The sequence below is a fragment of the Rattus norvegicus genome, chromosome X (assembly GCF_021556685.1).
Source record: "Rattus norvegicus strain SHRSP/BbbUtx chromosome X, alternate assembly SHRSP_T2T, whole genome shotgun sequence".
In the NCBI taxonomy this organism is placed as follows: Eukaryota; Metazoa; Chordata; class Mammalia; order Rodentia; family Muridae; genus Rattus; species Rattus norvegicus.
Window position 1 is genome coordinate 19858118 of NC_141554.1, and position 27324 is coordinate 19885441.

General features: G+C 41.0%; 1 protein-coding gene across 1 annotated transcript in view; it reads right to left on the minus strand.

Moving 5' to 3' along the window:
- Positions 1–10626: 10626 nt before the first annotated feature.
- The window catches only part of Cybb (cytochrome b-245 beta chain), a 34568-nt gene continuing 17870 nt past the window's right edge, over positions 10627–27324 (minus strand). Inside the window, 7 exon segments of the mRNA NM_023965.2 lie at positions 10627–13237; positions 14342–14466; positions 17023–17169; positions 18966–19128; positions 20537–20790; positions 25449–25541; positions 26466–26595. Of these exon segments, the coding sequence (NP_076455.2) occupies positions 13111–13237; positions 14342–14466; positions 17023–17169; positions 18966–19128; positions 20537–20790; positions 25449–25541; positions 26466–26595 (1039 nt within the window). The 3' untranslated portion in view covers positions 10627–13110.

The window sequence follows — 27324 nt, forward strand, 5'->3', positions numbered from 1 at the left end:
TCTGCTTCTTTCTGTTTCCTCTCTTCCTTTTCTTCCTCTGTTTCCTTATTATGGTAAACCTTCTAAGCTACCTGTACTAGCTCTCTCAAGGACTTACCTTGTAAGCTTTCTAGTTTCTGGATCTTCTTCTTTATGTCCCTAGCAGCCTGATCTTTAAATGCCATAATCAGTGTGGCCCTACGTTCCTTAGCACTAGGATCATAGGGTGTATACTGGTGGAAAGCTTCCATAAGTCACTCTAGAAAGGCTGAAGAGTCTCATCATGGTCCTGCCATACTTCTCGTACCTTAGTCAGATTGGTGGGTCACTTTGCTGCACCCCTGAGACCTGCCAGCAGAGCCTGGCAGTAGACCTTTCAGCTCTCTTACCTGATGCCTCATTGTAGTTCCAGGTAGGCCTCCTGAGGGAGAAATCCCTCATCTATGTCAGCAGGGTTCTGGGTTCGGGCTCCATTATTCTCTGGGATGTTCTTCCTGGCCTCCAGGAGAATTCATTCCTTCTCCTCTGTGGTAAAGAGGACCCATAAAAGCTGCTGACAGTCATCCCAAGTAGGCTGGTGTGTGAAAAGAATGAACTCTATTAAGTTAGTGAGGCCCTTGGGGTTATCTGAGAAGGCTGGATGTTGATCTTTCCAGTTATAGATGTCAGAAGTGGAAAAAGGCCAATATTGCATGGCCTGATTCCCAGTTGCATCTGCAGGCCCAAAGGCCTGTAGTATCAGGAGATGCAGTTCTACAACTTTGCATTCCCATGCCAGGACCTGTGTACTTCTCTAGGGAGTGGGAGCAAACTGGCACAGGAGCTGGAGCCAGCTGAGCCTCAGCCTCTGCTAGGGGCTTCTGTGGCACACTCAGAATAAGAGTGGGCAGATATGGTGGAGGGGGACCAAATAGGAGATCTACAGCCCCCTGATTCATGAAGAACCTCAGTCTTCTTCCCTAAACCAGCCAGTGGCTCAGGCTGAGTCTTGAAAGTCAGAACCCTGCCAGGGAGAAAAGGACAGACCCAAGCAGGGGGGCTAGTTATAAGTTCTTTCCAGACAATTATATAGGGGACCTGAACCAGGTGACAGGCAGATTGGATCCAAGTTCCAGGAGCTTATGCTTGACTGCTATGGTTATCGGGAGATCAAATGTCTCTTCCTGGGGCCAATTGACACAAAAATCTGGCTACTCAGTCATGCACAGGGTCTGGAGTTTCTCTTTATGTCTACTGATAAGTTGTGTGCACATCTCTGGACTTCATCCCAATGCTTCAGGACCAGACCCAGTGGGGTTGTAGAAAGTTTGTGTCCCATGACCAAAAATTTTGTCAGTCCAAAAACACAAAGAAAAACAAGAATGCAAAAAAGAAACAGAACTAGCACACACAGACCAATTGCTCACTCTGTGGGCTGAATACACAGACCAGTCCATCCCACAGACAGAATAACTCAAACAACCTGTCCCTGTCACTGGCAAGATTCACACAGATTACACACAAATTCTGTTCCTGTCATGGGCAAAATACACACAGGTTCTGCCCCTGCCATGGGCAAAATACACACAGCTCTGGTGACTTTGTTGGCTCAAGCTGGAACCAAAGTCCTAGCAACCCCGTGGGCTCATGTGGGAACCAGAGCTAGTGTCCTCCAAGTTCCTCCTTAGTTACTATGGTGACCCTGTCAGCTCATGCTGGAAATAGAGTCTGAAAGGCTGGAGCATCCTCCAAGCCTCTCTCTAGTTACTGAGGCTCTCTAAGCCTTCCTGATGCTTGTAAGTACAAACCAAACCGAATGGAGAGCACAAACAGAAAAGCTAAATAGGGGAAACTCAGACAAAACTTGGTAACTTACTTGAGCTGTTCCTCCCATCCACCGTTCTCCAGAGAGTCCCCCATAGGAGGTGAGATTCTCGGCCAATGCACCAAATGTGAGGTTCGAATTGAACCTCTTCTGGGACCTCCTGAACTGAGACTCACAGATGTGGTGATTGATGCAAAAGCAAGAGGAGTTTAATCATTCCAACATGTGGGGCCATCCCACTTTAAGGGGGAGACGACCTCGAGAAAATTCTAACAGGGAGTTATATACCTTGCAAACAATTGGGGCAGAATTCAAACAATGGTAACTAGACAGGGTACTATGCACATTTTGTGGAGCAAAACAACTTTCAGATCAACTTAGTGTATTGTTCAGGACTTTCCAAGGGGGATTGGTTGGGAGTCACAGGTAGCTTTGTGTGGTAAGTTTGCCTTGCAGCTCTTTCAGGAACTAAACCAGCTATTTCTTTCTTCCTGGAAGTGAGGAGTTCTTGTGCTTGGAGGTTTGTGGTGGAATTTTCCCACTGGCCTTAGATTGATCTCAAATCTGGCTCTTTCAGTATAACATAGTTTAACAAACTATGTGGCTTCCATCTTGTTCTCTCTTTGTCCTCCAAATCTGAAACTACTCCAAAAGGTCAAAACTGGTATTTTGTTGGACACAATTCAGGCTATGGTTTTGCATTGATATAAGGATATGAATATATGTTTTTTACAGTTATATGTGACATAAAACTGCAGAATGATCCTTTAAAATTTTTTAAATGGGGGGCCTGGAGAGATGGCTCAGTGATTAAGAGCACTGGCTGTTCTTCCAGCCTGTATCTGTATCTGAATCTGTAGTACCACATGACAGCTCACAGCTGTCTGCAATTCCAGTCCAGGTATCCAGTGCTCTCCTCTCGCCTCCAGGGATTCCAGGCATGGGCATGGTGCACATACATGGATGCAGGCAAAACACCCACACAGAAAATAAAAACAAGTACATCTTTAATAAAACCAGAAAATTTAAATGTTACATTTGGGAGGGGGGCTCGTGTGCCACAACACAAGTTTGGAGTTGAAGACAACTCGTGTAAGTTGGTTATCAGGCTTGGCAGGAAGCACAGACATGTCACCTATCAAGGGTGCGCTTTTTATATTGTACTTTACTTACAGACTTTTTCCTGTTAATGAGTAAAGTCTCAGTGTTGAGCTTAGGTAATAGTTTATTCACTTTGAACATTTAGGAAGTATCCCATGTTCCACTCTTACAAAAAGGTTGCCTATGAAGATCTTTTGACAGATCGACTGGTTTACATATATAGATTCTTCTTTAAAATAATTTAGAAGTGGAAGTATTGAATGGCTAGACCTTTGGCACCTTGTTTTCTTTTGTATTTTAAAAACAATAACTTGGGGCTAGAGAGATGGCTCAGTTGTTAAGAGCACTGACTGCTCTTCCAGAGGTCCTGAGTTCAATTCCCAGCAACCACATGGTGGCTCACAACCATCTGTAATGGGATCTGATGTCCTCTTTTGGTGTGTCTGAAGACAACTACAGTATATTCATATACATAAAATAAATAAATGAACCTAAAAAGAAAAAAGAAATATCTTTTAAAAAATAAAAACAATAACTTGTCTTTATATAGTAACAGTTGCCCTTGTGGTTTATTTTTATTATTGTTTTAAAATTATATGTGTGGGTTTACCTGAAACCAGAGGTATAGGCAGTTGTGAGTTGCCCAGTGCTAGGAACACAAGTTCCTACAAGAGCAGTACATGTTGCTAACTGCTGAGCTATCTTTTCAGCCCTGTGTAATGGTTTGTTTTATCAACTTAGTTGCATTGGAATGTGTACAAAACTCATGAGGCACACTTGTACATTTCCAGAGAGGATTGAATAAGGGGATAAAGATATACCCTGAATGTGGGCAATGGTGGTTCAGCTCTGAGGTCCCAGATAGGTTAAGAGAGGGAAACAGAGGATACTAGCTAACACAGATATTCTCTAACTCTACTCTCAGACCACTACAATGTGATCTGCTCTGCCATACCCTCCTCACCAGGATGGGCTGAAACATCTAGAACCATCAGCCAAAACCAAATCTTTTCTTCTTATAGTTCATCCTGTCAGGTTATTTGTCACAATAATAAGGATACTGATACACCTTCAAATATATAGTGTATTCATCAGCTCTGAAAGTTATCAGTCTCAAATGAAATTCTTCGTTGTCTGTAGTGTTGACTAACTCTCCCAAAAGTCCAAAAGTCATAGACAGTGGGCCTGATTTGGGGGTAGGCATGCTTAGGATATCATATCTGGATTTGGACAAGGAAAGATTTTAGCTCATGATCCTATGCTCTGCTGATGGGTCTTAGACAATGTTAGAACATCATAATGGTACAAGCCTGTGCACAGTAGATTCTGTGCACAAGAGTCAGGCAAAGCAGTGATCTACAAGAAGCAGAGGACAGGCACCAGAACCAGATACACTCTTCCAAGTCATGACCACTGTGAACCAATTTCTTCGGAACTTTTCACAACCTCCAAAACCAGCACCACCAGTAGGGTAACAGTGTTCAGCAAATTAGAGGCTGTGGAGGGTGTGCCATACCCAAACCACAGAACTGGTAGTTTGTACTTCAACTTAAGTGGGAAGACCTGAAGTGGCAGAGTAGTATCTAAGTAAAAATAACTAGACTCCATCTTTGGCATACTTAACCACAGCTGAACTTTCATCTGACTATTAGCTTTTGTCTGACCTACCTCCAGGGAACTCTGCAATGGAGGCTGTGTTCTCTCTGTTACACCTTAGTTTCTTTCCTTTTCCAATATCCTTTCACTTCCTTCGATGACTTGTGATGTTTCTCTTCTGCTTCTCTCTTGGGTACAGAATCTATTCTTTCCCTATTCTGATTTTGCCCTTTGCCAAGTTGTACAGAGTAGACTCTGGTCCACCCTTGGGAACCCCGAGAATGACTCAGCATATGTGGTACAATCCTAGAGTTGGAGAGCACTTTGAGGCTGCTTATGCCAGCACTCCAGCCACAGCAGAAATCCTTTCTTCAAACACTTAGCAGAAGGCTAGGAGAGAAGGTTGCCCAAACTAGAAGCTGTCTTGCACTCAAGCAGACCCATGAGGGAAATGCCCTCAGTTTAACTGGCTCCTTTGATGTTGAACTCAAGACATATAAGGAAAGATGGTCAAGCTTCCTTTGGAAACCTTTATCCCAAGAATCCCCAAAAGAAATACATACATACATACATACACACACGCGTGCGCGCACACACGCACACACACACACGCGCACCTTTAACAATGCACACTATGCATGTACACGAAATGAAGCTTAGCTTATGCATTTTTAGTTTGTCTCCCCGTGTAGTTTAGCATTGCTGCCACCAGGGGACAGAAGGGTGCTATTGCCACTGATTGTGCCCTGAAGTATAAACTTGGAGTTTACTTTGTATGAGTAAGTGATTCAAAGTGATGCATTTTTCTTCACTCTTCCCCCTTACCTACACTGAATGTTCATAGATCCCCAGTTTTTGCTACAAAGCAGCCTTCTGTTAAAGTCATTAGACTATGTTAACCTAAACTCATGCTACAGCCAAGTTTCCCAGGCCTCACTATATGCAGTAGGAACAACAACAACCATTTTGGATTTGTTGCTATTCCTTCAGAGAAATTACCAGAATACTGGTTTTTGTTTGTTTGTTTGTTTGTTTGTTTGTTTGTTTTTAACTTTGAAGCCTCTCAGCTATAATATTGTCTTAGCGTCTTTTTACACAGGCCTTTCCTGGACTCTTTCTACAAACAACATGTGAATAGGCACTTAATGTTCGCTGTATATTCAAAATTTCAGAAAAAAAAAAGAGTGAGGAAACCTACTTGCTGAGCTTACCATTTTGGTGGAGTGAACCATAAGTCAATACAATCAAATGCTAACATGTGCTGTAGAGCACTGACAGGGTGGAAGATGGAGTGTTTGAAGCAGTAGGAAAGAAAAGTTCAAAGGAAAAATGGGGACTTAGACCTCTTTAGACTACTTGTTGCTGATTACATGGGTTAGGTTCCTTGGGGCAAGTCCAGTGTTTGTTATCAGAATAGCCACAGTCCAGCAGTAGCAAACAAGCAATAACAACCCACAAAGCCATCAATAGCAACAGTAATATGGACCAGTAGCAGCCACCACAGGCCCTCTTGGGACTCTCCTATTTATATCCCCCTCAGAGTCCCCAGGATTAAACTACCTGCAGTGGGCAAAAATCATGCCCTTCCTATAGCATAAGACAACTATAGTTAATAGCTGTGAACAAGCTGAATGAAAACAAAAGCATATTCATATACCATAACTTTTTTTTTAAGAAATCCAAATTCTCACTACACCTCTCTAATAAAAATTCTATTTCAGCTGAAACCTGGAGGAAATGAGAGGGAGTAAACCACATATATTTGAAAAAAAAATGAGTTCAGGCAACAGGGCCACAAATGTAAAGACCTAGAAGTAGAATCTACCAGTATATTTGAAGGACAACAATTCTGCCATCACTGTAGGAGCTCAGTGAGCAAAGCAGAGAAGTATACCTCATTCTGTGTTTCTGTCACCATATCTTCCCTGCCACAGTGGACTATATTGTACCCCTTAGAAGTGCCTGACCAGTGAACCTAAAACGGTAGAGAGAGTTCCCTGAACTATAGTTGTAGACAGTTTTGAGCCACCATGTGGTTGTTGGGAATCGAACCCAGGTCCTATGGAAGAGCAGCCAGTGCTCTTAACCAGAGGCGCACCTTTTCAACCCTACACCCGTAACCTTTTTAAAGAAAAAGTTTGAGTGTATGTATACGTGTCTGCATGAGCCTGTGTGTACCACTGCATGTATATGTGTCTGCATGAGCCTGTGTGTACCACCATATGTATATGTGTCTGTATGTATACGTGTCTGCATGAGTCTGTGTGTACCACTGGTTTACCAGGTGCTCACGGAGGTCAGAGGGCATCAGACTTCCCAGAACTGGAATTACAGGTCCTTGTGAGCCATCGGATACTGTGCTGGGAACTGAAGCCAGATTCTCTGCCAGGGCAATAAGCACTCTTAACCACTGAATTATCTCTTCAGACCTGGCAGTACTCTGCTCTAAATGTGTCAGAGCCTTCTTATCAGCTAGTGTTCACTGCCTGGTCTCAGAGATCTCAGGGGTCCAGGTTAATTGAGACTGCTGGTCTTCCTCTAGGGACCCCCTCCTCCTCCTCAGCTTCTTCCAGCTTTTCCCTAATTCAACCACAGGGATCAGCAGCTTCTGTCCATTGGTTGGGTGTAAATACCTGCATCTGACTCTTTCAGCCACTTGTTGGGTCTTCCGGAGAGCAGTTATGGTAGGTACCTTTTTGTGAGTGCCTCATAGCATCACTAATAGTGTCAGTTCTTGCCCGCCCCCCATAAGCTGGATCCCACTTTGGGCCTGTCACTGGACCTCCTTTTCCTCAGGCTCTTCCCCATTTTTGTCCCTGCAGTTCTTTCAGACAGGAACAATTCCAGGTCAGAGTTTTTGACTATGGGATGGCAACCTCATCCCTCCATTTGATGCCCTGTCTTTCTGCTGGAGGTGGGTTCTACAAGTGCCCTCTCCCCACTGTAGGGCATTTCATCTAAGGCCCCTCCCTTTGAGTCCTGAGAGTCTCTCACCTCCCAGGTCTCTGGTACATTCTAGAGGGTACCCCAACCTCTTACCTCCTGAGCTTGCATGTTTCCATTCATTCTGCTGGCCCTCAGGGCTTCAGTCCTGTCCCCCACCCAATACCAGATCACGTTCCCTCTTCCCTTCCATGTCCCTTTTCCCACACAGGTCCCTCCCTCCCTCCCCTTCCTATGATTGCTTTCTTCTCCCTCCCAAGTGGGATCGAAGTGTCCTCAATTAGGCCCTTCAGCTTGTTAACTGTTTTGTTCTGTGGACTGTATCCTGGGCATTCTGTACCTTTTTTTTTTTTTGGCTAATATCCACTTATTAGTGAGAACACACAGTGCATTTCCTTTTGGGTCTGAGATACCTCACCCAGGATGATATTTTCTAGTTCCATCCATTTGCCTGCAAAGCTCATGATGTCCTTGTTCTTAATATAGAACTAAACAGAGAATTCACAAGAGAAGAATCTCAAATGGCTGAGAAGCACTTAAAGAAACGTTCAAAATCCTTAGTGATCAGGGAAATACAAGGCAAAATGACCCTGAGATTCCACCTCACACTAGTCAGAATGGCTAAGATCAAAACCTCAGGCAACAACACATTGGATGTGGAGAGGATGTGGAGAAAGAGGAAAACTCCTCCATTGCTGGTGGGATTGCAAACTGGTTAAACTATTCTGAGAATCAATCTGGAGGTTCCTCAGAAAATTGGAAATAGACCTACCTAAAGATCCAGAAACACCACTCTTGGGAATATACCCCAAAGATGCCCCACCATGCCACAGGGGCACCTGTTCCACTATGTTTATAGTGGCCTTATTTGTGATAGCCAGAAGCTGGAAAGAACCCAGATGGCCTTCAACAGAGGAATGGATACAGAAAATGTGGTACATCTACACAATGGAAGCAGAGAGATGTTTTAAAAGATGTATTTATTCATTTTATGTATGTCTCCAGACACACCAGAAGAGGGCGCCATATCTCATTATAGATGGTTGTGAGTCACCATATGGTTGCTGGGAATTGAACTCAGGACCTCTGGAAGAGTAGTCAGTGCTCCTAACCGCTGCTGAGCCCTCTCTACAGCCCCAGGGATTTTGTTTTTGTTTTTGTTTTGTTTTGTTTTATTTTTATGCATCTCATATGTACCAAATAGAAAGTAAATTTTATTGCTTATATTTTACCAAGGAAAACTCACTCATCTAAAAGGTTTCAAAGCTCACTCCTTTTGTGATTTGTTCATAGTCAAGTTTCCTGTTACCTTTGATCTCAGAAAAGCCAGAGGTACTCCAGCAGAACAGAGCCCCTTGTAAATGAACGCAGCAGGGAGCTGACAACACAGAAGTCTGAGTGTGACGTTTCAGCCATTTCAGCACTGAAAACTGGGATGATCGGCTAGCTCTGCAGACCCTTACACACCAGCTATGGATTGATTTACATGTGACTAAAGTGCCATAGTGGTTTCCCAATCCATACACCATGATAGACGGTTAAATAATACTTTTTAAAATCAACCAACACAGACATAGCAGAAATTTAGTCTACAATCTTGGCAAAGATAGGTGATTTATTCTTATAGCTTGGCTTATCCACATCTGACTCTGAAGAGCGAGAAGTTCATAACTAAAAGGAGGAAGTATTGCTTAGCAATCAAGTAATCTAACATAATGGAAAAATTGAGGATTGTTTAATATTTGAATGCAATTTTAGGATTTATGAAGATGTTTTGAACTTGATGTTTTAATATAAATCAGATTTGCAGACTGTGTGATCTTCTCTAAAGAATCAAATTTCAGAATATAATGTTTGGGGATTTTTCCAATAAATAAGCAAGCACAACCCATTTGTTGTTCGTTCCCAGGGTGAAATCTCCTAACTAAACTCATAGTGGTTTCTCGTGTTGCTACTCTTAGTACTGCCTTTAGTCATAAAGCAGTTACTTGGGGATTGAGTTCTTTTTAGTACAATTTGAGAGACTCTATTTTCTTGGTTGCTGCTAATACATTGCCAGTAATTGTGTAGAGTAACCCCTCATTTACCAACACAACATGTAAGACTATAGCATTCAAACCATCTCAAGTCATGCTCGACTGCTTGATCGTTTTCCACATTTTAGAAATTACCAGTGGTCAGATTTCCCAGCCACTGTCAGCATATTTTTTTGGTTCTGCAGAACAGCACTTTAATGTTGAGAAATACTGTCATTTTATAATTTCACTTCTTCCTCCTGAAAATGTATCACACATGCATACGCTTGCACATGCGCGTGCACGCACACACACACACACACACACACACACTTACTTCAAACAGTGGCTGGTCAATTCTCCAAAAGACATAAATGTTTATAAATAAATAAATTATATACATATATATATATATATGACTTTTAAATTGAATCATTAGGCTTTTTTTTTCAAGAAAAGTAACCTTTTCTTTGTACGGGACAGAGCTAAAACAGAGTTGGATATGCAGAGCAGCCTACCCTCGAATTTATAATTCTGACTGAGCCTCTTGTGTGCTTTATTACATGGATTTACCAGAACACCTGACTCTTCTCTTCTTTTATAATATATTTCTATATATTTTCAGTAAAATTCCATCACTCTTTTCTTTTCCTCCTTCCAGCATCCTACTTTATTTAAATTTAAAAGTGACGTATTTGATCTCTATTGCCACCATTACCCATTTTCAATGCCTATTTTGATTCCATAAACCTTATCTAATCTGCTAGTGGAAAGAACATAGGCCCAATTGCTGGTAAATGTCGATTTCATGTTGACCAACTGTGGGGCCTTTGCTTATCAACCATATTCCCTTGGGCAGTTTTCTTATCAACAAGCTTAGGGTTAAAATGGCATTGTGCTGTAGCTGAGGTGTATGTAAAATGTTTGCCATAATAGTGGGCACTCACTAAATGCTTGCTATTTCTGTTATTACCATTTGTCTCTGGTGATGTGCTTTGCACCCATGATAGCAACAACCGACCCAGCCCAAAACAGATGCTCATGGCTCCATGCATTACCTACACAGGGAGAATTGTAACTGATGGACTCATTTAGAACAACCTTCTTGGTAAAAGACAGGATCTTTGCTAGTTGGATTCACCCTTTAATGACAAGTTCAATAACAAAGACACAGGGAAAGCTCACCGATTTCAGCATCAAAGCAAGCTTTAATAGTTATTTCTAAAAATTGTCTCCAGATCATCTTCTACCCCAGACTATTCATATACAATGGCTGCAAGAATTCAAATTCCATAAACATGATACTGCAAAAGCGGAAAAACCCAGGAAAATCGTTTCTAGACTTATATTCTCATTTTATATTTGTTACTAAAGACAGATCTCAGTATCTGTTACTAAATTCTAAGAACTAACTGTGGAGAGAGTTGTGCTGGCAGCTGGTGGCTGGGAGCCAGGAACTTGGGAGGAAAAAGAAGGAAGTTCTCAAACAAGAAGCACATGCGCACTGCACTCATTTTCCATCTCATAACCAGAATAACTCAGTGTAGATCTCTATTTTGGGAACTATGTTGATATCAACTATTGCCTGCTTATGGGATCCTTTTCCTCCTACTGGGTTGCCTCATCCAGACTTGATAAGAGGGTTTGTGCCTGTTCTTATTGCATCTTGTTATGCTGTGTTCAGCTGATATCCCTGGGAGGCCTGCTCTTTTTTTTTTTTTAAGGGAAACAGAGGAACAATGGACCTGGGGAAGAGGAGGTGCAGAGGTAGGGCTTAGAGAGAGGGAGGAGGGAGGCTGCAGTCTGGATCTATTGTGTGTGAGAATAATAAAGAAAAAAGGAAGAAAAAAAACCCCAGAAAACTGGAGAAACATTCTTGGAACAACAAACAGACTCATTACCATCTTTGTTAGAAAGGTATTTTCAGATTCCTTGTGACTGAAAGAATGAATGAACTAATGCCTGGGGCACAACACAAAGGGGCTGGACCTTTCTCCAAGGGCAACAATCCTTGTGGTGCATATGCATTTCTAGGAAGGCCTTATTTGCCAGAACCAGCCTTCAGTGCTCTAAGGATGGTAAGAGAACAAGGGTATAGCAGGAATATAAGGAGAATCTGGGCTCACACTTCATCTAGTCCCTTCAAAAATGCCCCTACAATAGCAAAATTTGTGACCAGCATTGAAACTATGCAATACTACATGAAGTCAAAACAAGATGAGTGCATGCATCCTTCAGTTACATGTGGTACATACCAAAGAAAAATAGAGGGTGAATGCCAACACTGTGAGATCCTTTCCCCCGCCTTTTTCCTTTTGAGTGTTGTGCTTTCCTTTGTCTCCTGTTATCTCCATGCTTTCTCTCCAACAAGGCCTCTGCCCTCTCTCTACTCTTCCTTCCTCATTACTAAAGCTGAAGAGTCATTTGTATCCCTAGTGGTGGGGTAACAGAAATGCTTTTAGTCCCCAGAAATGGGAGGAGGGATGCTTTTCTTTTTTTTTTTTTTTGGATCTTTTTTTCGGAGCTGGGGACCGAACCCAGGGCCTTGCGCTTCCTAGGTAAGCGCTCTACCACTGAGCTAAATCCCCAGCCCCTGAGGGATGCTTTTCACATCTGACTACTCTAGCAGTGATCTAGACTCTGTCCTTCACTTCTGAATACCCATAAAATATTGGGTGTGATTTTACTATGTACCCAGTTATTTGGGGATTACAGTTTCTAGGACTTATATTTCAGGATGATTGTGATACTGATTCCAGTGGTGATGAAAATGCTGTAATAAAAAACATCATTGTCTATACACATAAGATCTATTTGTGTAGGAATTTAAGCCAAAGGAGAAATGCATTCTAAGCAGGTTACGTATTATCAGGTATACATTTGCTAGAATTCAGTTCAAAATTCACAAGGGTTGGCTGGAGCAGACCAGTTAGTAAATGAATGTTTTTCTTTTCCAGCTTACAGAGTAGACGAGAAGTGTTAGCCAGCATCATCATAGGAGGATAGGTCTCTAAATTCAACCCTCCTGCCTCCAATCAGTCTAATATTCCTTAGTAGGAATAGTCTCTGACCCAGTTACGCTGTTGTGCTGGTAAACTGGAAAATACTTGTATCAATACTGTCATTAGTAAGTATTAAGTCACTGTCAGTGTCACTATCTCCTATTAAAAAAAAGTCTCCTTTAGCATGATGCTAAGGTTAAAGATGAAACAAAAAAAATGAAGAAAGATAAGCTACTCTTTGATTTGCTCGGGGAGAGTATAAGAACTGACTCTTGAGATAACTTGGTATTAAATGTGAAAAAAATGGCCATACCCAGAGTCAGATGGCTTAGATCTGGTTTCAGCTTCTGAATTGAAAGGAAGAAGGTGTTGAACTCATTTGTGTTCCTATTATTTATCTTAGAACAAGTCCCGGAAAATGCTTTTGCCTTACCCTCTTCTCGCATGGCAGAGGGAAATATGAAACAATGCAACATAACAATGTTTGTAAAAGGCGCTCTGAAACCATGACGCTCCGTGTAAAGATGACCTATGACTAGCGAACAATCTTTGGAATTCTTTTTAGGGGGCCTGTGCGAGTACAGTTTCCTTTCCTCCTCCTCTCCCACAATCAACCGGCAATATCAGGGCATTTGGCTGCATACGCTGGTTTCCTTGGGAAAGAGCTGAGTTAGAAGTTTTCCTTGTTGAAGATGAAGTGGACTCCACGTGGGCCGGACTCAGAGTTGGAGATGCTCTGTTTACTGAGAGTTTTAGCCAAGGCTTCGGGGCCACACAGAAAAACTCCTATTCTGGTGCTTTGGAGAAAGAAAAGAAAATTTCAGGCTTTGGCATAAGTTGAGCATCAAAAAGAGTTGTTAAATTTCCTATAAAGTAGAGGCTACTGAATTCCTATCTTTTTCTACAAGTGACAAAAAATGTTCAATTTATTCCCAAAGAGCAGGCTCAACTGAGTATAGAGACAGCTGTCAAACTCTAATGGCGTTGACATCCTCAGCTTAGGTGTACTGAGCCCTGTTGGACTTGAGCCCCCCAAATCTTTCCAGTATTCTGAGATCAGTAACAAACCCTCATCGGGTGCCTCAACTCTGACAGTGGCTTCATCCTCCAAAGTCTTACAGTTGAAATCCTTGTGGTCCCATGCCATCTTCAAAAGCATTATGTTTTTAATGATGCAGGTTTCTGGACCCCACTTCAAACCAACTAAATCAGAGTCTATATGTAATAACATAGCAAGGAACTTTATGTGCACATTAACGCACATTAAAGCTCATTAAAGCAATGGTTCAAGTAAAGCAAGTGTTTCAAGCCTGGGGCCAATGGGCCACATACGTCTAAGAACAGCTGTACATGCAGCCTGACACATTTCTAGATCATATCGTGTTGCAACAGCAAGTCAACCTGTTTGCTACATCTATTTGAAAAGATACATTTAAAGTTAGAAATTGAGTTTCCTGTGTGTTCTATGTGACAGGGGGATTTCCTGGGTTTCATGATAGCTAAAACTGTAATGACAATAGAAAGACTCCAGGTCACCTGTCATGCTTGTGATTTTTAGACTCACTTGATCTGAAAGTGAAGGTATGATAGTCTTAATAGTAAGCTTACACTGAACTCACTACTTAAAATCAATATATACAATAGTGAAATTTGAGCAAGCGAAGAAGAGAAATGCTGTGGTACATTGAGAGAATTACTCTCCATGTGATTTTGCTATGATTTAAAGATTATTTCTAAAAGTCAGAGCTATCAGACATCTGTTGGATAAGAATTCAACCCAGTCACAGCATTATGGAAGTGGTAATGGTAACGTTTAGATGACAAAGTACAGTCAGTGCTCAGGAACTGCTGCTTTAAGCAGACCACAAGCTTCAAGAACACTTGAGTGGAGGACTCCTTACTTGGGGTGTTGACTTGCAATGGTCTTGAACTCGTTATCCCAGTTGGGCCGTCCATACAGAGTCTTCTGTTTTAGGCCTGTAATCACATCTTTCTCCTCATCGTGGTGCACAGCAAAGTGATTGGCCTGTAGCAAAGGATATACCATCAGGCAAAAGAGACATAGCTCTTACTCCTTAACATACACACACAGTGACATACACACAGAATGATGGTAGAGGGTGATGGGGATGAAAGGGTCCTCTGTACCCATCTGCTATCACGATTTTATACTCGATATGTAGGGATCAATAAGTCAGTTCCTTATGAGACATATGGCATAGTCGATAGGTGCCTTTACAGAAGGTGCTTTTATAAAAAAGCTTTGGAAAAGTTCAGGTGTCAAGGAAGAGACCATTTGAAGCAAGACTTGCCCTGCATTAAAGAGAAAATTCCTCTTTTACAATCCAAATAAGGCCAGCCTAATCTCAATGGTAAAGGGAATATAACACAAACAAAGAATAGATTACAAAATGTGAAGAAGATCTGTCCCTGGAATGAGATGTGTCCTTTGTATACACCAAAAGCTCGGCCTCTAGAGGCAGGTGCCTATAGGACCTTCACTGCTGGGCCAGTTGGTGTAGGCAGTGGATTAGAACATTTAGGAGGGGGCTGGAGAGATGGCTCAGCAGTTAAAAGCACCCGACTACTCTTCCAGAGGCCCTGAGTTCAATTCCCAGCAACCACATGGTGGCTCATAACCATCTGTAAAGAGATCTGATGCCCTCTTCTGGTGTATCTGAAGACAGCTACAGTGTACTTATATATAATCAATGAATAAATCTTTAAAAAAAACATTTAGGAGGAGATGGATTTCAAGGCTGTGAGGGGAAATCTGCCAACTGTTTGTAACTCATCTAAAGAGTTGGCCTTCCTTTGCTGGATCAAAAAGAAGTCAGCTCCAGCCTCTCAGTAAAACATCTAGACATGCAGCTGCTTGTGACTCCTGGTAGGGCTCAAGATGAACCCATGGACAGGGCTTTGAACACCTATGGAGCCAAAGGGAAACGGCTGACAATCACTCAATGAACTCTATCTAAGCTCACAAAGCTAAAAGGTAAAGATGGTCATACATACAATTAGTCATTATTCCTCCCTGTCTCAGACATACCCTGAGCTCGGGGTCACACAGAGCAAGTGTTGACTGACTCCAAGCTAAACAAAATAATACAGAAGTTAACTATTTCCTCCCTGGTTGATGCAAAAGTGTGAAGTTCTGCTTATGCCCCCAAGGATCCTATCACTCTCTAAGAAGGGCAAATTCATACTTCAGGGAACCTGCCCTAGTTTCCTTTCTTGTCACTGTCACAAAGAATTACGATAAAATCGACTTAGGAAAGAAAGGGGTATTTGGCTCACACTTGCAGGTTACAGTCCATTATTGTGGAGAAGTCAAGGCAGCAGGTACTGGAAACAGCCAGTCACATTCACAGTCAAGAGAAGGAAGAAAGAAATGCACCCATGTGGGTTGCTCTCTGCTTCTATCTAAGCTTTCTTCTGTCCTATGTAGTTCAGGGTCCCCTCCCCAAGGACTGGCAGCACCTACAATGGGCTGCATCTCCCCACATCACTTAGCAACTAAGACAATCCCAGATAGATATGCCTGTAAGTCACTTCGATATAAATATTTAATCAATTGAGACTCTCTTCCCAGACTGACATTTATAACTAACCATATAAGCCCTAATGAAGCTTCATACAGCATTGCTTAACGTTGTCAATTATAAGATGCTTATATTGCTAAATGATCCTGGTGGGAGACTATATTGCATTCTGTTGAAGACAAGTGACTTATTTTAGTAGACTCCAAATATTCTTGTAACACATATTCATATACATATATGCATATATACTATATATCCAACTTTCTTCATCATATATGTCAATTTATTTGTTACTAATAGGCACAAACTGCTGAGAACTGCTAAGTGCATTTGGGCTCTGCTGTTTACTTGTTGAATGCCTTTATGCAAATCAAATTTAGAGAATAATAGTAGTTTATCATAGGGTTTGCTGAGAACAAAGACTAGAAAATCTGCATAAGGTCTTGGGGAGGAGATGTAATAAAAAAAAGAAAATCTGCATAAACACTAAAAACAATACCTTGAAAAAGACTCAGTATGCAAAGGATTGTAGGACCCCAATCCTTTGACACCCAAATCCATAACTGCTGAAGTCTCTTACATACTCTGAATCATATCTAGATTAGTTATGACACCTCAGGCAATGGAAGCCTTACGTAACTAGTTGTTATACTGTATCATTTAGGGAGCAATTACAAGAAAAAGAATATATGTTTAGTATGGCTAACTTTTCCCCATATATTTTGATTAGGTTGATAGCGTATATAGATGCAGAACCTCATGTATGGAGAGCTGACTAGACATAAACATGTTGAATACATCATACAGCATACATATAATATCATTATAATATCAACGCAGGCCTTTTAATTTGGAATCTAGTCTCAATGATCTAAATATCTTATGATGATATTGAGTGGCCGTGAGCAGGCTGGCTCACTTGAGTCTATTAGCTGTCCTGGTGGGGGGAGTACTGTATGGAAATTTCCCAAAAAGTAAAAGGAAGCCAGCATGTTCTGGTTATACTAAGAAATACCTGAGAACTGGATTCTTGTTCTCACCTGAGATTCATCCCAGCCAGTAAGGTAGATGTTGTAGCTGAGGAAGTTGGCATTGTTTCTTTCTTGCATCTGGGTCTCCAGGAGCTGCAGCAGGTCTGCGAACCACTCAAAAGCATGCGTGTCCCTGCACAGCCAGTAGAAGTAGATCTGGAGAAGGACAGGCCACAAATCAGATTAGATCAGCTTTGATGAATGGGTTTCGAATGATCTCAACTTTTTCATTATGCCAGAAACGTCTAGAAACAGGTTTTTAGAAATCTAGAGATGTTTGTCATTATTTCAAGACAGGGTCTTTAATATGGACTAAATCAATAGTAGTTTAAACTTGGGATCCTCCCGTTCCTGCTACTCAAGTGCTGATATTGTGAGTATGAGTTACCAAACTATATATCCTTCATAGGCTGATTTATACAAATCTTCTCTGACATTCAAGCACGCAGATCAGATTTTTCAGTAGCTGCTAGAGAGGTGGTTCACTGGGTAAGACTGCTTTTTTGCTCTTCGAGGGCATCAGAGTTCTGTTGCCAGCATCTGTGTCAAGTGGCTCACAACTGCCTGTTACTCCTGCTCAAGGCCATGCGATGCACTCTTTTAGCCTCTAACTGCATCTCTATATGTGGTGTGTGTATGCACACACAAACACACGGACATAGATAAAAATTAATATTTAAAGCTAAATCAATAAATTGATGATTTAGGCTCACAAATATGTGGCTAGCCCCTACCTTGTGGCTTGCTAATTTCCCTCTGCTGGCTGCTGTTCTGCTCCCAGAATCCCTGACTTCCTATATATCTGCTCTGAGAAAGGCCAAAGAAATCAACACAACGGCTGCCACAGGATGTTCTCCCTGCCTGGGACTGACAGATCATACTAAGTTCCTAGGGGGAAAAGGAAGTCTTACTAATACCTTCTTCACTAGAAAAGAATGAAATGTGAAGCTGGGGTCAATGACCCTCTCAGAACCAATCTTAACAATTAGTAGAATAATGTGAGGTTAATAAGGCGTCTTTCTTCAAGTAAGATGTAACCGTTCCCTGGAAGTTTATCCCCAGGAGACCTCCATAACTCATTTCCATGTCCCCTGCCCTATTCTGCTAAAAAGCAGTATATTGAAGAGCTGAAAATAGAGTCAGTATCATTGTATAATACAGGATAACAGGGAAAAGAATGCTTTCAGCTTGGCCTGCTGCTGCAGTCTATAATTGCAACACTTCAGGTCTGTAATCACAACTCTTCTGAAGACTGAGGAGGGAGGATCATAAGTTAAAGGCTTGCCTGGGCTGCACAGGAAACTGCAGGCCAGGCTAGGGAGCCTAGTGAGTCCCTGTCCTAATACAAAAAGGGAAATGAGCGTCAAGTTGTATCTTAGTGGTTCAGCAATTGACTAGCAGGTGTAAGGCCCTGGGCGCCATCTCCAACCGTGCGTTCCTGTCTATAAAAATTATGGAAAACGGGGTCTTAAATTGTATATGTTTAATATTTATAAATTTCTAAAAATATGTTAATTTACAGAGGTAAAAGTAGAAAAGAATATCCAAGGAAAAGGAGATGTAATTCAGGGGTAAAACATTTGAGTAGCACATTTGAAGCCTTGGCTGCCACCCTCAGTACTGCTTGGTGTGTGTGTGTGTGTGTGTGTGTGTGTGTGTGTGTGTGTGTGTGTGTACACATATATATGTGATCATGTATGTGCATACTCAAAGTGTAACTATTATTCCTCTTTTTCTCAAATTTTATGAATTTATAATGCTGCTAGACAAATACAGCATATTACTTTTACTTTACTAACAGGTCTGTTTATATACAAGCTTACCTTCTTCTCCCTTGAGGTAAGTCTACCCCTTTGGAGTCACTCAAACCTTTTCTTCATTTTCCCCATTCCTGAAAGCCTTTCAGAAAGTGATGGTTAATCCAGCCCCTCCAGCAAGTAAGAGGAACTTACCTTTTTGAGTCTCAGACTGGTGGCATTGTCACAATATTTGTACCAGACAGACTTGAGAATGGAGGCAAAGGGCGTGACTCCAATCCCAGCTCCCACTAACATCACCACCTCATAGCTGAACACATCTTCACTGGCTGTACCAAAGGGCCCATCAACTGCTATCCTGAATGGAGAATAAAGAGGGGATGGTTATGGGGGTATTGATCTGCAAAGCAGAATACCCACTGTTGGAAATGTGCACTATGTGGACTCTAACTGACGTAATGTATGTATTGGAAACCCCTATAAATTGACTTTCATGGAAGTCATTTAATGCCACCACTGGGGTTGAAAGTAAGAATATGAATGATTAGCTAACTGAAAATATTTGCTAGATTGCCATGGATTTTTTTTCATTTTCTTACTTTTCTTTCCCGCTACACTCAACAAATATGCCTCTTTAGATTAGTTTTATTTTGTCACTTGCATATGTGGTATTTTGTCTGCATGAATATCTGTGTACCATATACATGCCTGGTGCTCATAGAGGCTATAAAATGATGATGGGTCCCCTGGAATGGGAGTTACCATAGTTGTGAGCGCTCATACTTGAACTCAGGTCTTCTGGAAGAACAGCTAGTATCTGAGCCATCTCTGTCTGTCTCTCTGTCTCTCTGTCTCTCTGTCTGTCTGTCTCTGTTATGAAAATCTATACTTCATTTTTTTTTGTTTTGTGCTGTTGTTGTTGTTGTTGTTGTTGTTGTTGCTGCTGCTGCTGTTGTTGTGTATACACATGCCAAAGAGGACAACTTTCAGGAGTTTCTCTCCTTCAACCATGGGATCTGGGGGGCAGGGGTCAGACTTAAGGATGTCTGGTCTTCAGAGCAAGCTCTTACTCATCGAGGCATAGCCCTGTGTTTGCTTGTTTCCTTCCTTCCTTCCTTGTTTGTTTGAACCAAGATTTCTTGTATCCCAGGCTAGCTTCAATGTTTCTATCTAGTGAGTGAGAACTTTAAGCTCCCCATTCTCCTGCTTCCACTTCCCAAGTCCTGGGATTATAGACGTGGGCCCCACGCCTGACAGGAAAATCTACATTTGAGATTCCTAATTGCATTACACACTTGGTTTCTACTGAGTCCCTGACATGATTTTCAAAAGGGCACCATTTGTTTGTGTTAGGCAACTGGCGAGAAGGATATGAATCAAATAGTATGTTCAAACAAATGCTATCATTTAAAATGTAAGAATATCCCTGACACAATTTTTGTTTCCCTGAAAAACTCAATATAATTTGCCCTTGAACTATACATATTTAAAGAAAGTTGAGGGTATTACTAATATTGGATCTCAATGCTTTAATAATTCACCCAAAATATCTAAACACACACACACACACACACACACACACACACACACACACACACACACACACATACCCCATGCAATTGTGAACACAGAGAAACACCATACAGTTTTTTGAACCACTGTACTTTGTCACTCAGAAGATTATGTGGTAAGATATGAGGGAATCACAACTATTTAGCCATTTCTCCTGAACACATACACACTTGCAATATGTGTCCCATACTCACTTAGGTAGTTTCCAGGCATCTTGGAACTCCTGCTTATCACAGCCACAAGCATTGAATAGCCCCTCAGTCCAGTCTCCCACAATACGGATATGGATGCTAAAAAAGTCTTCCTCAGGAGCAGAGGTCAGTGTGAATGGGTGCCACTCTAGCTTGGATACCTGGGGACACTTGACAAAAATGTACTGTCCCACCTCCATCTTGAATCCCTTCTTCTTCATCTGAAGCTCGATGGTTTTGAAAGGGTGCGTGACCACCTGTAGAATAAAACACAGCCCTGGAAATTGCATATGCACATTTGCATTTTCATGGTCCATATGGATAAGATAATTAAGATGCTCTACATGTGTTTTTTTTTGGGGGGAACCAACACAGACGGTCTATCAGCAGACCTATCTGTCATTGGGATTTGTCCTCAAGTGTAGCTGATGGCTAACCATGGACTGAGGAATGGACACCAAGTTCAAGTCCTTCAACCTGAGACAACTCCAACAGTGCCTTTTAGGATCAGGTGGCATTGCAGCTGCAACCACATTGTGGGCCAGGCCAGCCCTTCTCTCTTCCTCATTCTGTCTTTTTCATTTTTTTATTTGTTTCGAGACATGTTTTCTGTATGTAACCCGGGGTAGCTAGAAACATGTGCTGTAGCCTAAGCTGGCCCGGAACTCTTGCTCTCCTACCTCAGTTTCCTGATTACGGAGATCGTGGGAATGTGCTACCACACTCTGGTTTTCTTTCCTTATGAGCACAGCCCCTGAGAACACACCCCTAATAAGCATTTTGCATACAGTTCTCTGTTTCAGTCTTTGTCAGGAAATCGAAACTATCAGTCTGTGTAGTTTCTCTCTCTCTTTGAAGCTAAAGAAGGTACAAAAGAATTAGAAAAAATAGTCTCCTGTTCACTCTGTGTCCCCAGGTCATGAGAGAGGACACTGGTAGCTAAACATAATATTGAGCTTTCACTGCAATAGCCCCCAAATGAAGCTAACCATGCTGTCTGTTCTTGTCCTGAATCATGCTTAAGTATGCCCAATTCCACGCATTGTTTCCACATTCCTCCTCACTTAGGGAGAGCACCATCCATCTTTCCCCAAGCCAGTTACTATATTTATTCTCTATATATTATATATATTCTCTATATATTATATTATATATTATTCTCTATATACACAAATGTCCACAGAAAATCTATTCAAATTATGCAAATCAAGTAAATCGATGCATCTAAAAGAGAATGGAATAAAAGAAACAGAAAGCAAATATTCTTTCTTGTCAGAAAGCTATCTTCACTCCCAAGTTATTTCAGCATCATAGCTAGGATGTAGAATCAACCTCACTGCACAGAAACAATGAATGCTATTCAGCTTAAAAGGGTGAAATCTTGCCATGGGTCAGATTATATGATCTTATAGGACCCTGAATAATATAGGTGAAATAATCCAGACACAGATACAGCATAATCTCCCTCAGATGATGAACCTGCATGAGTTCAACTCATAGTATTGAGTCTAAAATGATGGTTACTAGAGGATAAGGAGAATGGGGTAGAAGGAGACATGGCCATCTCAGGAACTGAGTTACAGTCAAGTATGATGAATAGGTTCTGGTGGTCTGGTGGACAGTAGCTATGGTAAATACGGTGAATAATATGTTTTCTATTTTAAGACGTTTTAGCAGACTGGATATTTTTGTAACAGTGAGATCATACATGTTTGAGTTGAAAGATGTGCTACTACTTTACTTGATGACGCAAGTGTAACATAGGAGAATACGATATTGTAGCCTATAAACACAATTCTGAGCTAAGTGAAAATGAAATCGAGCTTAAACCTAACTGCAAAGGTCATATACTGTTCCTGTGAAGACGCCTGTAACACCTAGAAGAATCTCAGAGGTATGGGTACAAACCAAAGGTCATCAAAGGACAGAAAGTTACTGAGAACTGAAACAACAGCTTTTCAATGCTCATTGATATTGCTGGGGTTTTCTTTCCTACAGTAGACTGAAGAAGTGTGGTAAATCCTATTAATAAAAATGAGTGCTGAGGCTGTGGCTAATTGGCAAAGCAGACATTTAGTATATGGGATGCCTGAGTTTGACCCCTAGCACCACCAAAAGAAATAGAAAGCATTTTCAAAACAGAGGATTAAATGTGTCTCATAAGACAAGGCTACAAACACTTTCCTCTTCTCCGAAACAAGCAATTGGAAAGCATCACTTTGAATGGAGAAAATTTTGTTGAGATTTGTTTACTGTCTTGTAATTTTGTGTGGTAAAACAGATTTTCTCATGTTGCAATTTCTTATGATAAGCATAAAGAGGATTTAACTAAGTAAGATATACTAGTAGATTTACTGGCATATTGTTGAATAACCCCGTTTCTTATATTTGCATGAGATGAAAGTGAACATTTATTTTCTTCACAAGATAGCAAATTTGCCCTAGAAATAATATTTGTCTGGTTCGGTCATGATTTATTTATGAAAGGAAAAATAAAACAATAAAAATAGCATAAAAGAAGAAGACTGCACATCCCTACACTGCAAGGCTCCCAGTGGCAGCAGGACTAGCATGACTGTGGCTCTCCCTAGGTACCAACTGGAAATAATCCAGTGGGGAGGAAAGAAGGAATTTTGGTGTCTTGCAAAAATACACTACAACACCTTTGTAAATATTTTCAGAAGTGAAGTGAAGTGAATTTTATTTAACAAAATAAACTTGTTGGGTGTTTCCTGAAATGACAACAAGGAACATTTCTGTCAGTCTATCTACCTACCTATCTATCTATCTATCTATCTATCTATCTATCTATCTATCTATCTATCTCTATATATGTACCTATTTGTCTGTCTATCAGATAGAGTGTGTCTAATTAAACTTCTATCTCTTTAGTTTATAATGAAAAACAAAACACGGGAGAATGGAGAAAAGTCAATCCAGATGTAGAGTTCAGAGAGCAAATGCATGGTGTAGCTTATATTTCCATCTGTTTGATACCTAGGACACTGAAGCTCTAATATACAGTGATTACATATAAAGAATACAAGATCTTTTCCCAATCTGTTAGTTGCCATTTTGTCCTAATGACAGTCCTTTGCCTTACAGAAGCTTTGCAATTTTATGAGGTCCCATTTGTCAATTCTTGATCTTATAGCATAAGCCATAGGTGTTGTGTTCAGGAAATTTTCCCCTGTGCCCATGTGTTCAAGGCTCTTCCCCACTTTCTCTTCTATTAGTTTCCGTGTATCTGGTTTTATGTGGAGGTCCTTGATCCACTTGGACTTGGGCTTTGTAAAAGGAGATACCAATTGGACGGGAAGAAGTCAAACTATCAGTATTTGCAGATGATATGATAGTATATTTAAGTGACCTCAAAAGTTTCACCAGAGAACTACTACAGCTGATAAACAACTTCAGCAAAGTGGTTGGGTAGAAAATTAACTCAAACAAATCAGTAGGCTTCCTCTAGTCGAAGGATAAACAGGCTGAGAAAGAAATTAGGGAAATGACACCCTTCACAATAGTTACAAATAACATAAAATTGCCTGATGTGATTCTAACCAAGCAAATGAAAGATTTGTATAAGAACTTTAAGTCTCTGAAGAAAGAAATCGAAGAAGATCTCAGAAGATGGAAAGATTTCCCATGCTCATGGATTGGCAGGATTAGTATAGTAAAAATGGCCATTTTTCAAAAAGCAATCTACAGATTCAATGCAATCCCCATCAAAATTCCAACTCAATTCTTCGTAGAGTTAGAAAGAGCAATTCTCAAAATCATTTGGAATAACAAAAATCCAGGATAGCAAAAATTATTCTCAACAATAAAAGAGCCTCTGAAGAAACCACCATCCCTGGCCTCAAGCTGTATTACAGAGCAGTTGTGATAAAAATGGCATGGTATTGATACAGAGACAGGCAGGTAGATCAATGGAATAGAATTGAACACCCAGAAATTAACCTATGGTCACTCGGTCTTTGACAAAGGAGCTAAAACCATCCAGTAGAAAAAAGACAGCATTTTCAGCAAATGGTGCTGGTTCAACTGGCTGTTATCATGTAGAAGATTGCAAATTGATCCATTCTTATCTCACCAATGGCTGATGCTCTAAAATCAATAATTGATAAATGGGACAGTGTGGAGGGGTTAGAGAAAGGACTGAAGGAGTTGAAGGGGTTTTCAACCCCTTAAGAAGAACAACAATATCAACCAACCAGACCCCCCAGAGCTCTCAAGGACTAAACCACCAACCAAAAGAGTACACATGGACAGACCCATGTCTCCAGCTGCATATGTAGCAAGGGATGGCCCTGTTGGGCATCAGTGGGAGGAGAAGCCCTTGGTCCTGTGCAGGCTAGATGCCCCAGTGTAGGGGAATACCAGGGTGAGGAGACTGGGGTGGGTGGTTAGGTGGAGGAGCACCCTCATAGAAGCCGGGGGAGGAGGAGGGGATAGGGGATTTCTGGAGGGGAAATTGGTAAAAGGGTAACATTTGAAATGTAAATAAATAAAGTCTCCGATAAAAAAAAGAGAAGAAGAAACTGGAAAGGTGCAGCATCCCTATGGTTACTTGTCGCTGGGTATTGTTTTGGTTTGTTTTGGTTTTGGACAGAAAATTTTTTTGTTTCACTAACACAATATGGGGTGTGTGTGTGTGTGTGTGTGTGTGTGTGTGTGTGTCAGAGAGAGAGAGAGAGAGAGAGAGAGAGAGAGAGAGAGAGAGAGAGACTAAACCCATTTTATCATTAAGTTAAATGCATTAAAATCAACTGATCAACTATAGGATTTCACTCGGTTTTTGCTTTAATAAAAAGAATGTGGCTAAGTGATCTTTTAGAACAACAGTATAGAGAACTCGGGACAAGTTGCTCATGTGGTAACTAGCTAGTAGCAATAATTCTACATCAGTGAATACCTTAGTGATGACCACCTTCTGTTGAGAACGCCAAAACCGGACCAACCTCTCGCAAAGGTACAGGAACATGGGACCCACTATCCATTTCCAAGTCTGTAATCACACCAAATACAAAACAAGAAGAGTCCCGTGAGAGACTCAGAAGGAACAAAGTTTTACAAATCAGGTTAACCTTTGTAAGCTTGCTGAAACACTTACTACTGATAAGATTGTTTTTTAAGAGAGTGTATATGAAAATATCAAAAGTTAAAATGATCTGTTACGCTGCTAAGAGAGCTACATTGGGGTTATATATTACATAATCGGCATCTGTAGTGTGAAACTTTCCAATGAGGAACTTCCTGAAAGAATGAGATTTCCTCTTAGTGCCAACCCCTGAACTGGGACTAAGCCTACAACAGAGCAGGGATGGCTTCAGAATGAACCTGTCTCATTTCAGCAACATGATAGGTTTAATGAAATATTGCGATTTTTTCTCTCTGTCATTGAGTCTGTGATTAATCCATTGCAAGATGACAAATTTTGTGTAAGACATCAATATATCTTCAATATGCTTATAAATTCCAGGAGTCGTGCAATGCTTTTGCTATAGGGACGCACATGCGAACTCTAAGACTTCTCTCTGAGTCTCTAGACTTGCTTCATAAGGTTGTAGGCTCTCTATAAACATTTAGGTCCAACAGATCTATCCAGTTTGATCAGTTGCATTACTAACGTAGTATCTGAAGTACCAAAAATGTAAAAGATAACATCATCTCAATGGACTCTGAGGTAAAAAAAAAAATAAGAGCCTGTTTCCCATATGTCCTGGTTTGTTTTGTTGTTTTTGTTGGTTGGTTCTTACCAACTTGACATATGCTAGGGTTATCTTGGAAGAAGAATTTCAGTTGAGAAAATGCTTCTAGCCAATTCATACAGGAGACAAATGCAGACATAGCATGCTAATGGACAACCCTTGTACCTGTTTCTTGAGATTATCAATAACAGCACTATAATAGAAGCAATACAAATACATACCATAGGAGGGTTTCCGGCAAACTTTGGTACTGGGCACTCCTTTATTTTTCCCCATTCTTTGATTTTGTCTGCACAAACATCTAAATTATGCTCTTTCAAACTGTCCGAAGTCTGTCCACGTACAATTCGTCTGGTAAATTAAAAAGAAATTCCATGTCACTTAATAACAAAACAATAAGCTGCTTAAGTATTTTAGATTTTGGGGACCTGGGGCCTCATATATGCTAGGCAAGCACTCCAACGATGATCTGTATCCTCAGTGCTGATCGTGCACATATTGCAAATATCTTCATGGGAGCCCTGTGCTTTTTAACCAGTAACACCCCTTTTATGTAAGACATGGAAGTAAATGAGATCATGTGATCTTGTACAATAGAAAGCTGTGCAGATGGTACAAAGACCATTGCCTGTAACATTGTAGTGTGTGTCTTGGGTTACCAATACATGTCTTGTCAAAGACAGAATGTGCTTCTTTTCAACTGCCATTTTTGTGTATAAACAAACAGAACCAGGGAAAACAGTCTGATTGTTAACCCAGGGGGTGCCTCTGCACAAAATTGAAAAGTTTTCTCTGTATGTGAAGATACTTCTATAAGCCAATCATGTGGCCAGCAGGAAGTAGATTGCCTTTCATCTTTTGGACAGGCCTTGGTATATACTGGACAACACATATAGCCATACATAGTGACTCTGAGGTAGCAGAGTGCTTTATTTGTAAATCCCTGACTTTTGTAGGCCAGGCATGCTGCTCACTGTAATCCCCACATGCTAAGGCAGAATGTGATTTGAGGATTCCTGGGTGGTCGACTCTACATAAAGAGATTACATCTGAAAAATGTTTTCGAAATGGTATCTTTCT